Source organism: Mizuhopecten yessoensis, unplaced genomic scaffold (genome assembly GCF_002113885.1).
Source record: "Mizuhopecten yessoensis strain PY_sf001 unplaced genomic scaffold, ASM211388v2 scaffold8631, whole genome shotgun sequence".
Classification (NCBI taxonomy): Eukaryota; Metazoa; Mollusca; class Bivalvia; order Pectinida; family Pectinidae; genus Mizuhopecten; species Mizuhopecten yessoensis.
In genome coordinates this window covers 87,105-99,804 of record NW_018407644.1, presented here as the reverse complement: position 1 = coordinate 99,804, position 12,700 = coordinate 87,105, and the positions used below count along the sequence as shown (strand labels likewise).

General features: G+C 42.9%; 1 protein-coding gene across 5 annotated transcripts in view; it reads left to right on the top strand.

Annotated features, from left to right (window-relative positions):
• The window catches only part of LOC110456295, a 45,290-nt gene that overhangs the window by 8,498 nt on the left and 24,092 nt on the right, over positions 1 to 12,700 (top strand). For 3 of the 5 annotated variants that reach the window (XM_021506941.1, XM_021506940.1, XM_021506938.1), the window contains exon 2: positions 12,093 to 12,233. In XM_021506941.1, coding sequence (XP_021362616.1) covers positions 12,120 to 12,233 — 114 coding nt within the window. In that variant the 5' untranslated portion in view covers positions 12,093 to 12,119. Of the gene's footprint in view, positions 1 to 11,678; positions 11,748 to 11,894; positions 11,916 to 12,092; positions 12,234 to 12,700 lie in introns of those variants that run through there. The other 2 variants (XM_021506939.1, XM_021506942.1) reach the window with 2 other exon arrangements.

Here is a 12,700-nt window from a genome sequence, read left to right as displayed (position 1 = left end):
AGACAGTTAGTAGACCGTTAGGGTTATAGTAGTAGACAGTAAGTAGACCGTTAGGGTTATAGTAGTAGACAGTAAGTAGACCGTTAGGGTTATAGTAATAGACAGTTAGTAGACCGTTAGGGTTATAGTAATAGACAATTAGAACACCGTTAAGGTTATAGTAATAGACAGTTAGTACCCCGTTAAGGTTATAGTAATAGACAGTAAGTAGACCGTTAGGGTTATAGTTGTAGTCAGTTAGTAGCCCGTTAGGGTTATAGTACTAGACAGTTAGTACACCGTTAGGGTTATAGTAGTAGACAGTTAGTAGACCGTTAGGGTTATAGCATTAGACAGCTAGTACACCGTTAGGGTTATAGTAGTAGACAGTTAGTAAACCGTTAGGGTTATAGTAGTAGACAGTTAGTAGCCCGTTAGGGTTATAATAATAGACAGTTAGTAGACCGTTAGGGTTATAGCATTAGACAGCTAGTACACCGTTAGGGTTATAGTAGTAGACAGTTAGTAGACAATTAGGGTTAATAGACAGTAAGTAGACCGTTAGGGTTATCGTAGTAGACAGCTAGTACACCGTTAGGGGTATAGTAGTAGACAGTTAGGAGGCCGTTAGGGTTATAGTAGTAGACAGTTAGTACACCGTTACGGTTATAGTAATAGACAGTAAGTAGACCGTTAGGGTTATCGTAGTAGACAGCTAGTACACCGTTAGGGGTATAGTAGAAGACAGTTAGTAGACCGTTAGGGTTATAGTAATAGACAGTTAGTACACCGTTAAGGTTATAGTAATAGACAGTTAGTACACCGTTAAGGTTATAGTAGTAGACAGTTGGTAGCCCGTTCGGGTTATAGTAGTAGACAGTTGGTAGCCCGTTCGAGTTATAGTAATAGACAGTTAGTACACCGTTAGGGTTATAGTAGTATACAGTTAGTACACCGTTAGGGTCATAATAATAGACAGTAAGTAGACCGTTAGGGGCATAGAAGTAGACAGTTAGTACACCGTTACGGTTATAGTAATAGACAGTAAGTAGACCGTTAGGGTTAAAGTAGTAGACAGTTAATAGACCGTTAGGGGTATATTAGTAGACAGTTAGGGTTATAGTAGTAGACAGTTAGTACACCGTTAGGGGTATAGGGGTATAGTAGTAGACAGTTAGTAGACCGTTAGGGGTATAGAAGTAGACAGTTAGTACACCGTTAGGGGTATAGTAGTAGACAGTTAGTAGAACTTTAGGGTTAGAGTAGTAGACAGTTAGTAGCCCGTTGGGGTTATAGTAATAGACAGTTAGTAGGCCGTTAGGGTTATAGCAGTAGACAGCTAGTACACCGTTAGGGTTATAGTAATAGACAGTTAGTACACCGTTAAGGCTATAGTAATAGACAGTTAATACACCGTTAAGGCTATAGTAATAGACAGTTAGTTCACCGTTAAGGCTATAGTAATAGACAGTTAGTACACCGTTAAGGCTATAGTAATAGACAGTTAGTACACCGTTAAGGCTATAGTAATAGACAGTTAGTACACCGTTAAGGCTATAGTAATAGACAGTTAGTACACCGTTAAGGTTATAGTAATAGACAGTAAGTAGACTGTTAGGGTTATAGTAGTAGACAGTTAGTACACCGGTAGGGTTATAGTAATAGACAGTAAGTAGACTGTTAGGGTTATAGTAGTAGACAGTTAGTAGCCCGTTAGGGTTATAGTAGTAGACAGTTAGTACAGCGTTAGGGTTATATTAGTAGACAGTTAGTAGACCGTTAGGGTTATAGTAACAGACAGTTAGTAGACCGTTAGGGTTATAGTAATAGACAGTTAGTACACCTTTAGGGTTATTGTAATAGACAGTAAGTAGACCGTTAGGGTTGTAGTAGTAGGCAGTTAGTAGACCGTTAGGGTTATAGTAGTAGAAAGTTAGTAAACCGTTAGGGGTATAGTAGTAGACTGTTTGTATACCGTTAGGGTTATAGTAGTAGACGGTTAGTACACCGTTAGGGGTATAGTAGTAGACCGTTAGTAGACCGTTAGGGTTATAGTAGTAGACAGTTAGTACAGCGTTAGGGTTATATTAGTAGACAGTTAGTAGACCGTTAGGGTTATAGCAGTAGACAGCTAGTACACCGTTAGGGTTATAGTAATAGACAGTCAGTACACCTTTAGGGTTATTGTAATAGACAGTAAGTAGACCGTTAGGGTTATAGTAGTAGGCAGTTAGTAGACCGTTAGGGTTATAGTAGTAGACAGTTAGTACAGCGTTAGGGTTATATTAGTAGACAGTTAGTAGACCGTTAGGGTTATAGTAACAGACAGTTAGTAGACCGTTAGGGTTATAGTAATAGACAGTTAGTACACCGTTAGGGTTATGGTAGGAGACAGTTAGTAGACCGTTAGGGTTATAGTAGTAGAAAGTTAGTAAACCGTTAGGGGTATAGTAGTAGACTGTTTGTAGACCGTTAGGGTTATAGTAGTAGACAGTTAGTAGACAGTTAGGGTTATAGTAGTAGAAAGTTAGTAGACCGTTAGGGTTATAGTAATAGACAGTTAGTACACCGTTAGGGGTATAGTAGTAGACCGTTAGTAGACCGTTAGGGTTATAGTAGTAGACAGTTAGTACACCGTTAGGGTTATAGTAATAGACAGTTAGTACACCTTTAGGGTTATTGTAATAGACAGTAAGTAGACCGTTAGGGTTATAGTAGTAGGCAGTTAGTAGACCGTTAGGGTTATAGTAGTAGAAAGTTAGTAAACCGTTAGGGGTATAGTAGTAGACAGTTAGTAGCCCGTTAGAGTTATAGTAGTAGACAGTTAGTACAGCGTTAGGGTTATATTAGTAGACAGTTAGTAGACCGTTAGGGTTATAGTAGTAGACAGTTCGTACAGCGGTAGGGTTATATTAGTAGAGGGTTATAGTAACAGACAGTTAGTAGACGGTTAGGTTTAGAGTAGTAGACATTTAGTAGACCGTTAGGTTTATAGTATTAGACAGTTAGTAGACAATTAGGGTTATAGTAGTAGACAGTTAGTAGACCGTTAGGGTTAGAGTAGTAGACATTTAGTAGACCGTTAGGGTTAAAGTAGTAGACAGTTAGTAGCCTGTTTGGTTTACAGGTGTAGACTGATAGATTAGAGAAGTAAAAAGTTAGAAAACCATTAGGTTAAGATAAGTAGACAGTTAAAAAATTGTAACTTTAGAGTAGTAGATAGTTAGTAGCCCGTTATGGTTATAGTCGTAGACTGTTAGTAGACTGTTAGGGTTAGATTAGTAGACAGTTAGTAGACCGGCGTTAGGTCTATAGTAATAGACAGTAAGTAGACCGTTGATTTAGAGCAGTACTTAGTCAACTGTGCTACCCTTTGCTATTGTAAGTACATTATTGACATGCTGTAAGTAGACCGTTATTACTTGACAGTAAACTTTTAGCAGTCTCACAACAGTGTTGTGTCTTTCGCATAATAACTTCGTGGGTCAGATAGAGGTAGCCCTGTTAATGGTCAGTGGCCAGAGGCATGCGATAGTTCTCTGACCACGATGGTCAGTCGAGACATCCAATTATAACTCTGCTGTGGACAAATATCATCTTAATCTGTATGTGTGAACAGGCAAGCTCGAGAACATCAACAAATCACATTATTATGCAAAATGTGAGCAGCTTATCTCGCGGAGACGTGCCGACCAGGCCATCCAGCCATTACTGGAAGAGATAAAGTGCCACAATAAATTACTTCCACGGCTTCAAAATGAAATGACCAGCATCTCACGGAAAATTGGAATACATTACTGATCACAATGTGTTCTTCGAGAGCATTAATTTAAACGAAGCATGAGTCACCTAGGTAATTAGTGGAATGTCCTTTACCCCGGACCTGTCGTCACGAGGCTAGTAGTCAGGGGAATGTACCCTACCCCGGGTCTGTCGTCACGAGGCTAGTAGTCAGGGGAATGTACCCTACCCCGGGTCTGTCGTCACGAGGCTAGTAGTCAGTGGAATGTACCCTACCCCGGGTCTGTCGTCACGAGGCTAGTAGTCAGTGGAATGTACCCTACCCCGGGTCTGTCGTCACGAGGCTAGTAGTCAGTGGAATGTACCCTACCCCGGGTCTGTCGTCGCGAGGCTAGTAGTCAGTGGAATGTACCCTACCCCGGGTCTGTCGTCACGAGGCTAGTAGTCAGTGGAATGTCCCCTACCCCGGGTCTGTCGTCACGAGGCTAGTAGTCAGTGGAATGTACCCCACCCCGGGTCTGTCTTCGCGAGGTTAGTAGTCAGTGGAATGTACCCTACCCCGGGTCTGTCGTCACGAGGCTAGTAGTCAGTGGAATGTACCCTACCCCGGGTCTGTCGTCGCGCGAGGCTAGTAGTCAGGGGAATGTACCCTACCCCGGTTTTGTCGTCACAAGGCTAGTAGTCAGTGGAATGTCCCCTACCCCCGGCCTGTCGTCGCGAGGTTAGTAGTCAGGGGAATGTACTCTACCCTGGGTCTGTCGTCGCGAGGTTAGTAGTTAGTGGGATGTACCCTACCCCGGGTCTGTCGTCGCGAGGTTAGTAGTCAGTGGAATGTCCCCTACCCTGAGCCGGTCGTCGCGAGGTTAGTAGTCAGTGGAAAGTACCCTACCCTGGGCCGGTCGTCGCGAGGTTAGTAGTCAGTGGAATGTCCCCTACCCTGAGCCGGTCGTCGCGAGGTTAGTAGTCAGTGGAAAGTACCCTACCCTGGGCCGGTCGTCGCGAGGTTAGTAGTCAGTGGAATGTCCCCTACCCTGAGCCGGTCGTCGCGAGGTTAGTAGTCAGTGGAAAGTACCCTACCCTGGGCCGGTCGTCGCGAGGTTAGTAGTCAGTGGAATGTCCCCTACCCTGAGCCGGTCGTCGCGAGGTTAGTAGTCAGTGGAAAGTACCCTACCCAGGGCCGGTCGTCGCGAGGTTAGTAGTCAGTGGAATGTCCCCTACCCTGAGCCGGTCGTCGCGAGGTTAGTAGTCAGTGGAAAGTACCCTACCCCGGGCCTGTCGTCGCGAGGTTAGTAGTCAGTGGAATGTCCCCTACCCTGAGCCGGTCGTCGCGAGGTTAGTAGTCAGTGGAAAGTACCCTACCCTGGGCCGGTCGTCGCGAGGTTAGTAGTCAGTGGAATTTCCCCTACCCAGGGCCGGTCGTCGCGAGGTTAGTAGTCAGTGGAATTTCTCCCATCCTTCAAAGGTGTGTCTCCCGTTTTAGCCGCGAAAAATCAGCTTGTCGTCCACTAGGGGGATCTAGCCTCGTGCCAATTAGCACGTGTTCAATTGTGACGTCATCAAAATGCGCCATCGGTAATTGTGACGTCAAAAAAAGCGAATGACGATATGCATACCCCGCATGCGTTTTTGTTTACAAATATGGCAGACTACTGCCGGTGTAGCTGTGACTGAAATAATAGGATGTGAGAAAAATAATCATCCCTTACCTTGAGGGTGTAACAGAGAAACCTTCAACCCTCGGTGCGATTTTTGGTTGTCTAACCCTCTGCAGAGCCTCGGGTAAGACAACCAAAAAACATCACCCCTCAGGTTGGAGATTTCTCTGTCACACTCTCAAGGTAGGGAAAAATTATATTGGTCCCCTATCCCCGGGCCTGTCGTCGAGAGTTAAGCAGTCAGTGGAATGTCCCCTACCCAGGGTCTGTCGTCGCGAGGTTAGTAGTTAGTGGGATGTACTCTACCCCGGGTCTGTCGTCGCGAGGTTAGTAGTCAGTGGAATGTCCCCTACCCAGGGCCGGTCGTCGCGAGGTTAGTAGTCAATGGAATTTCTCCCATCCTTCAAAGGTGTGTCTCCCGTTTTAGCCAGGAAAAATCAACTTGTCATCCACTAGGGGGATCTAGCCTCGTGCCGATTAGCACGTGTTCAATTGTGACGTCATCAAAATGCGCCATCGGTAATTGTGACGTCATAAAAAGCGAATGACGATATGCATACCCCGCATGTGTTTTTGTTTACAAATATGGCAGACTACTGCCGGTGTAGCTGTGACTGAAATAATAGGATGGGAGAAAAATAATCATCCCTTACCTTGAGGGTGTAACAGAGAAACCTTCAACCCTCGGTGCGATTTTTGGTTGTCTAACCCTCTGCAGAGCCTCGGGTAAGACAACCAAAAAACATCACCCCTCAGGTTGGAGATTTCTCTGTCACACTCTCAAGGTAGGGAAAAATTATATTGGTCCCCTATCCCCGGGCCTGTCGTCGAGAGTTAAGCAGTCAGTGGAATGTCCCCTACCCAGGGTCTGTCGTCGCGAGGTTAGTAGTTAGTGGGATGTACTCTACCCCGGGTCTGTCGTCGCGAGGTTAGTAGTCAGTGGAATGTCCCCTACCCAGGGCCGGTCGTCGCGAGGTTAGTAGTCAATGGAATTTCTCCCATCCTTCAAAGGTGTGTCTCCCGTTTTAGCCAGGAAAAATCAACTTGTCATCCACTAGGGGGAGATAGCCTCGTGCCGATTAGCACGTGTTCAATTGTGACGTCATCAAAATGCGCCATCGGTAATTGTGACCTCATGAAAAGTAAATGACGATATGCATACCCCACATGCGTTTTTGTTTACAAATATCGCAGACTACTGCCGGTGTAGCTGTGACTGAAATAATAGGATGGGAGAAAAATAATCATCCCCTACCTTGAGAATGTAACAAAAATCTCCAACCCTCGGTGCGATTTTTGGTTTTCTAACCCTCTGCAGAGCCTCGGGTTAGACAACCAAAAAACATCACCCCTCGGGTTGGAGATTTCTCTGTCACACTCTCAAGGTAGGGGAAGATTCTATTAGTCCCCTATCCCCGGGCCTGTCGTCGCGAGTTAAGCAGTCAGTGGTATGGTCGGTAGTCAGTGGAATGTAAATGTGCACTTCCCGTTCGGTCTAGCAGAAAGCACGGCACGACCAGGAGGAAGGTTTTATAGGGATGTGATGAACATTTGAACAGTAGAAAGTTGTGAACAGCGAATTGAGTAACATTAGTCCGTTTGCAAGTAGAAAAAAACAACCACATGATCCAATATGGTTTTTATACTATCTGTTGCTTTGGAGGCAGATATCAGCTGTCATACATTAATAATGATGAGGATGTATGTCTTACAATTGCAGACTATTAGCGCCCCCCCCCCCCCCCCCCCCCCCCTCTCTGTGTCTCTCTCTTATAGTTTCAATTTATAAATTAAAGCATTTAAAAATGAAATAGTGTATATGTGTATATTAATTAAGTCTGCCATCTTGTACTATTGTAAATGTATGCTTGTAACTTGCTGGGAAAGGACTTAATATAAGTTTAATAACTTGTGCCAAATCCATTTGCTTGGCAATACAATATGTTTAAACTAAACAGTAGAATGTATCTTCTCTCCTCAACTGGCATTGTAACGTCTGTAGACACACTAGAATGTCTCCAACCCCTCAACCTTTCTTACACATGTACTATTGTTAATAGGTAGTGAAATGAGGATTTTTACTGGTGGTTCAGTATATACATGTATTATAAATCAAGACATATCACATAGATAGATGATAAAGTAGTTGTGTAGCTAGGTTGTAACGTAGGTAAATGTAGGTAGTGGCATGTACCCGATGTCCTCTAAACAGAAGGCACTGAAGACCTCTGATTCTGCAATGACCCCCACATTAGTCGCCTCTTTATATACAAATGCAGTAAGGCAGTTGCGGCCCATTATACCTCTCGGACCTGCAGGGGGTTAAAGTATATCAAGTATTCCGTCTATTCATATTGCAGAGTTATCTGCTCTTGTGAGCAGGTATTGATTGTTACGCAATTGTTTGTGGGAGTAACATCATCAACTTTTGAGAAAACGACACAATTTTCTCACACAAACCAATGACGTAACAATCAATACCTGTGAGGATGACTCTGCAATACGCAAAGACGGAATAATGTCCTTAATGACACCCACCCTGGATCATGGACTATAATTGTAAGTAACTGGGGTTCATACCGTCATACATATTTATGCTAAGAATAGGATAGAATTAACAATACGTCACGGAATTAGGTACAAGTACTCCCAGATCACAACTAACTCAGGTAAACTGAATGCCCGTTAACGTACGTAATATTATTGTGATCTGTGTTAATGTGATGGTACCGACTAGAGAGAATTTTTTAATGAAGACACCATCGCCATTAAGGTTCAGCGATCGATCACGCAGCGTGAAATTGCTTGCTTTCTGTTTACGGGGCGTGATTGCAAAGAAACAAGGATATAATTCTATTAGTCGTGTAGCCAGATGGTCGCCTTCTTGTCACTGTACACAGTCCGACAATGACATCTGTGACGGTATCTGTTCATTCCGTTGCAATAATAAATCAAAAACAGAAAAATAGAGCTTCAGAATTCACTGATGTGATTTAAATATTGATGAGGAAGCAAGGATATTGCACTTCCGTTTAGTCGTTTATAAAACTTCTCCCTGCTTGTAATCAAATAGATCGCCTGATTAAAATTTACAGCTAGAATTCTAACAACAGATTATATTGGCAAGTATTGAAGTATCCCCCTTTACTTGTCGAGTTATCGCGCTTGTTTCCCTTAAATCCTCTGAATAATTCACATCTTTCAGCTTTCCTTCATGCGTCCTGAACCCCTGCCATTGTTGCGATTACACCAATAACAGGAGTCGATCCTGCGATTAATTAAACATGCTAATGTCCATTCACATTAAAATTCTCACGCTGGAGACCAATAGGTTCATGGACATTTCAACGCAAATGTGGCAGGGACATGGAACCATCTGGATAAGCAAACGACCATTTCACTTGCCGACAATAAAGCCGTTAAAATGTAGAAATGATTTGACTTTAATCTCCTTTAGAGAGTAACGATCGCGGAGAACAAAGCCTGATTGATGGCCTCATCGACATCGTGTCTTTGATTCCTTACCGACCTGGTACCATTCGCTAGGTAATGTGTTCGATATGTAACACGGAGTCATTGTACATTTTATGTCTTTGATAAGTAATCAACGTTTTATTTAAATTAATATGTTTAATGATTGGAACCATTTTAATTTATTAAAAATATATATGTATGGTTACAAATCGATAGAGATTAAAGTCTTTACTAAAGTCTACTGTTAATTGTATGCACTAACATACACTGTGTGTATATCAATACCTCAGTACGTGAATACTGGTTTACCTCTATATTACATTTTACTATTGACACTGATTGAAACATGGGGTGCTGTTATGACGTTGTAGAGGAGCCCGACTCGCGCAGCCTGTAAACTACGTTATAACAAGCTAGGAGTTATTATTGTAAATAGAGAATGTTAGAAGTGTGTTTCACGCGGCCACTCAACCCAACTCTCTGACCATTGAACGATTCCGAGGTTTAATAGAGGTACAGACCCGGTAATTACCTCACACTTGGTACCTGTACTACTGCAGGGTATATAGTCTAATGAACCCTTGTGAGACGAGATGATTTAATTGTTGGGAAGGTTTCCTGTGTTGTTACAGTGATATATAACACGGATTTTCTGAGCTATTTTCGGGTCTCGTCAATTGACGGTGCCAATGTTTAATTAGGCCCCGACTCCTGGCCTGTCGACCTTTCCTGTGTTTTGGATCCTCATCTTACTGCTGGAAACACTCCAGTATATCGTTGTTCCCGGGAGGCAGCCATAGTGATGGAGTTCTTCTCAATGTTCTGAGACGGGACTGGACATAACCCCTCTGAGGGAATAAATCTGCTGACAATGATAGTTCTTCTGATGCATACCCCTGGTCACCTCCGGTCATTAAGCGTCTGTCCTTAACACCCTTGTGGCCAGGTGGCGATAATCGACGGCCATATCTTCTGTTCACGTGTCTCCGAACAACTATATATGAGCTGATTATTAATGAAAGACAGTTATAATGAATACCATGTCCCGCTATAACTCTGGTCTTACTGTCGTACTAACATCATTAGTCCCTTATTTTGGTTAGTTTCACACGTAAATGTCACTAAATGTGGTTCCTTGACAATGTCTAGCGCGATGATCCCGCGGACGCGCATGTTTATACATCACCCCATGACATGTGACCACTAGTCCCCATTAGCGGATGCTGAACAACTCTTCCGTCCATTTGATCACTTCCGATGACAATTTCCTAATAACATATAAAATCTTAATCGAATGCAATCTTAGGAGAAGGAGTCTGTTATTAATGCACTGTAATATCTTTTAGGACCGTTTTGGCTAATTCCTTTACATACCACGTGACTCCCCTCAGCTTGATCCTTGGTCTGTATACTTTGAAGGTATGAAGTACATACAATTTGGTATTCTGATTGACAGAAGCATGTTCAAACAAGCACGAATACATGTATGTGGTGATTTAATTACAGTGTAGTCCACTTCAGCTCTGTTCTGGTTGACATAATCCCGCCATCTCCGAGATAATGATTTTAATGAACCTTTGTAACGATCCGTATATGATATAACCCCCTTCATTTCCGGTATATAATCAATTTCCTTCGGACCTAGTAGATAATCCATCCCCTCATATTGGGACAAGACGTTGTAGCGAAGATCGACCGTACAACACTAGCGTAAAACATAACATTGAGGCAAGCATAGCTGTGGAAGTAATTATGCCCATTTATTGTACATTATGTCCGTGTATTTTCCTTATGGACTGTTCAGACTATGCTTTGTCAATGCTTTCTGGTTCACGTTGCGTGGATATTCGTTACTCAGTGCGGAGGAGCACGAACTTCTCTCTCAGTAGTTGTACATTGTACCACGCTGGGAATTTACAATTTTCAAAGTTTTTTGGAAGAAATGATATCATAAATTGTATAAACCGTTGATGTGGTGTCGTGATCGATGGCGATGCTTGTCGATGTTTACCCCACGTAATGGCTACCAGCTGTTCTGGGTACCATATATATCCTAATTCTTGCACTCTTGGGTCAAAATATCAATCGATATCAAGATGTACGCCACATATACCAAATCACGCCCCATGCTTGACCTAGCTCCATTTGTAAGGAAAACATAATTCACAAGAACGTCTGCAAAAATTCACATCAAAAAATCATGATCAATACAGTAAGGTAAATAGATAGGAACAGAAAACCGTGGGTGGACTCGAGGCGTGTTAAATCTCTATACAAGTGTACGTCACATGTTGTAGTTGCAGACAGTACTTGAAATAGTCCGAGAGTCATTGCATTGCTATCTTGCTATTCGCAGACGCAGTCGAGGTTCAGGAAGTACCACTTAGGAAGTATGTCTAACCGAGGTAGTAATTAATGTTTTGAGTCCTCATTAACGAAATACAAAATCTTAATTTGTCATAGCTTGAACTATTTATATTTGACTTTCTCAAATCGTGACACAACTAGAGGTTCGATATGAGCTCGGGGATGTGAATTTATGGACGATGTCCGCTCTTGAACCTGATCTATTGTGACGCAGTCATGCTCGCTAATTGGCAGTAGTTAATACACGAGGGCTGTTAAATGTCAATTACAGTAAAGTAGACCACAAAGTTGTCCACGTCGTGCGGGGGTGATTAACGAAAAGTCCCTTTGATATGTAGAGTAGACAAGCAGGTTGATGCAGGTACTTACCCACAGACCGTATGTGTGTCTGTGGACGTAAGAATCCGCCGCTTTGATACATGTGTTATACTGATTCATTTCAAATGTCTGTTGATCTTAGTTTCCATCGTGCGTATAATCGGACGCTAGCGAGGAACAAGCACTAAACGCCATGTAGTGTCCTAAATTCGGGTAAATGTTGTTTTATTGCATTGAAATGGTGCGATTAAGGGGAAGTATAGTGTATAAGTACATGTAAGTACTACATCGGGATCACAGTGTAACCAATGATATTGAGCGGGCACCATTCACGAAAATGACACTGGCATATGGTTAATACAAAGGTTACCAGATGTTGACGTGAGTATATATGGGCCGGACCTTTCCAGGGTGATCCGTGTCATCCGCATACGAAATATTTATTGTTTTATCTCCATTCCTCCTGTAAGCCAGTTGTGTCCACGGGGTCATCGGAGGTGACCGCATCGTATTGGGTAAGTGCTGGTTCCTATATGATGAACTTTTGATTTGTTCCAGGTATAAAAGAATGAACACAGTCCGGGTATGAGACCACCGGGTCCAGCCGCCATCTTGTATTCTATCATCTGCTTCAGTCTGCTTCACCTTCAACGTTCCATGGCGTCTCTTGTACCTCAGGCACATTTCTGCGACTCGGGGGTAGGTACACCATGTTTTCGAAATACAGTTTGAGTGTATAAGCAGATATCTGTCGAATTTGAATATACATGTAAAATGTTATTGTAGCAGATATAACACTGTGTACGTGGTTGATACTGTATAAAAATGGTCAGGAACTAGACTTGTCCTCATATAAAGTGAGTAGCAGGACAGCTGTTCTGAGTAAATAACTCACTAGAGATGAGCATGACCCTGGGACGACAAACTCCAGGACAGGGATGTTGAAGAGCTCAAAAGATCTATCGGTAAACTTTCGACATCCTCTCCCCAGAAACGTTTCCTGTAAATATCTACCCTTGGGATTCTCGGCAAAGTTTCGTTTCTATTAATCTCTATTGACAGTCACTACAGACAAACATGTCTTCAATGACAACTCCTACGGATGGGTATGTCTTCAATGACAACTCCTACGGATGGGTATGTCTTCAATGACAACTCCTACGGAT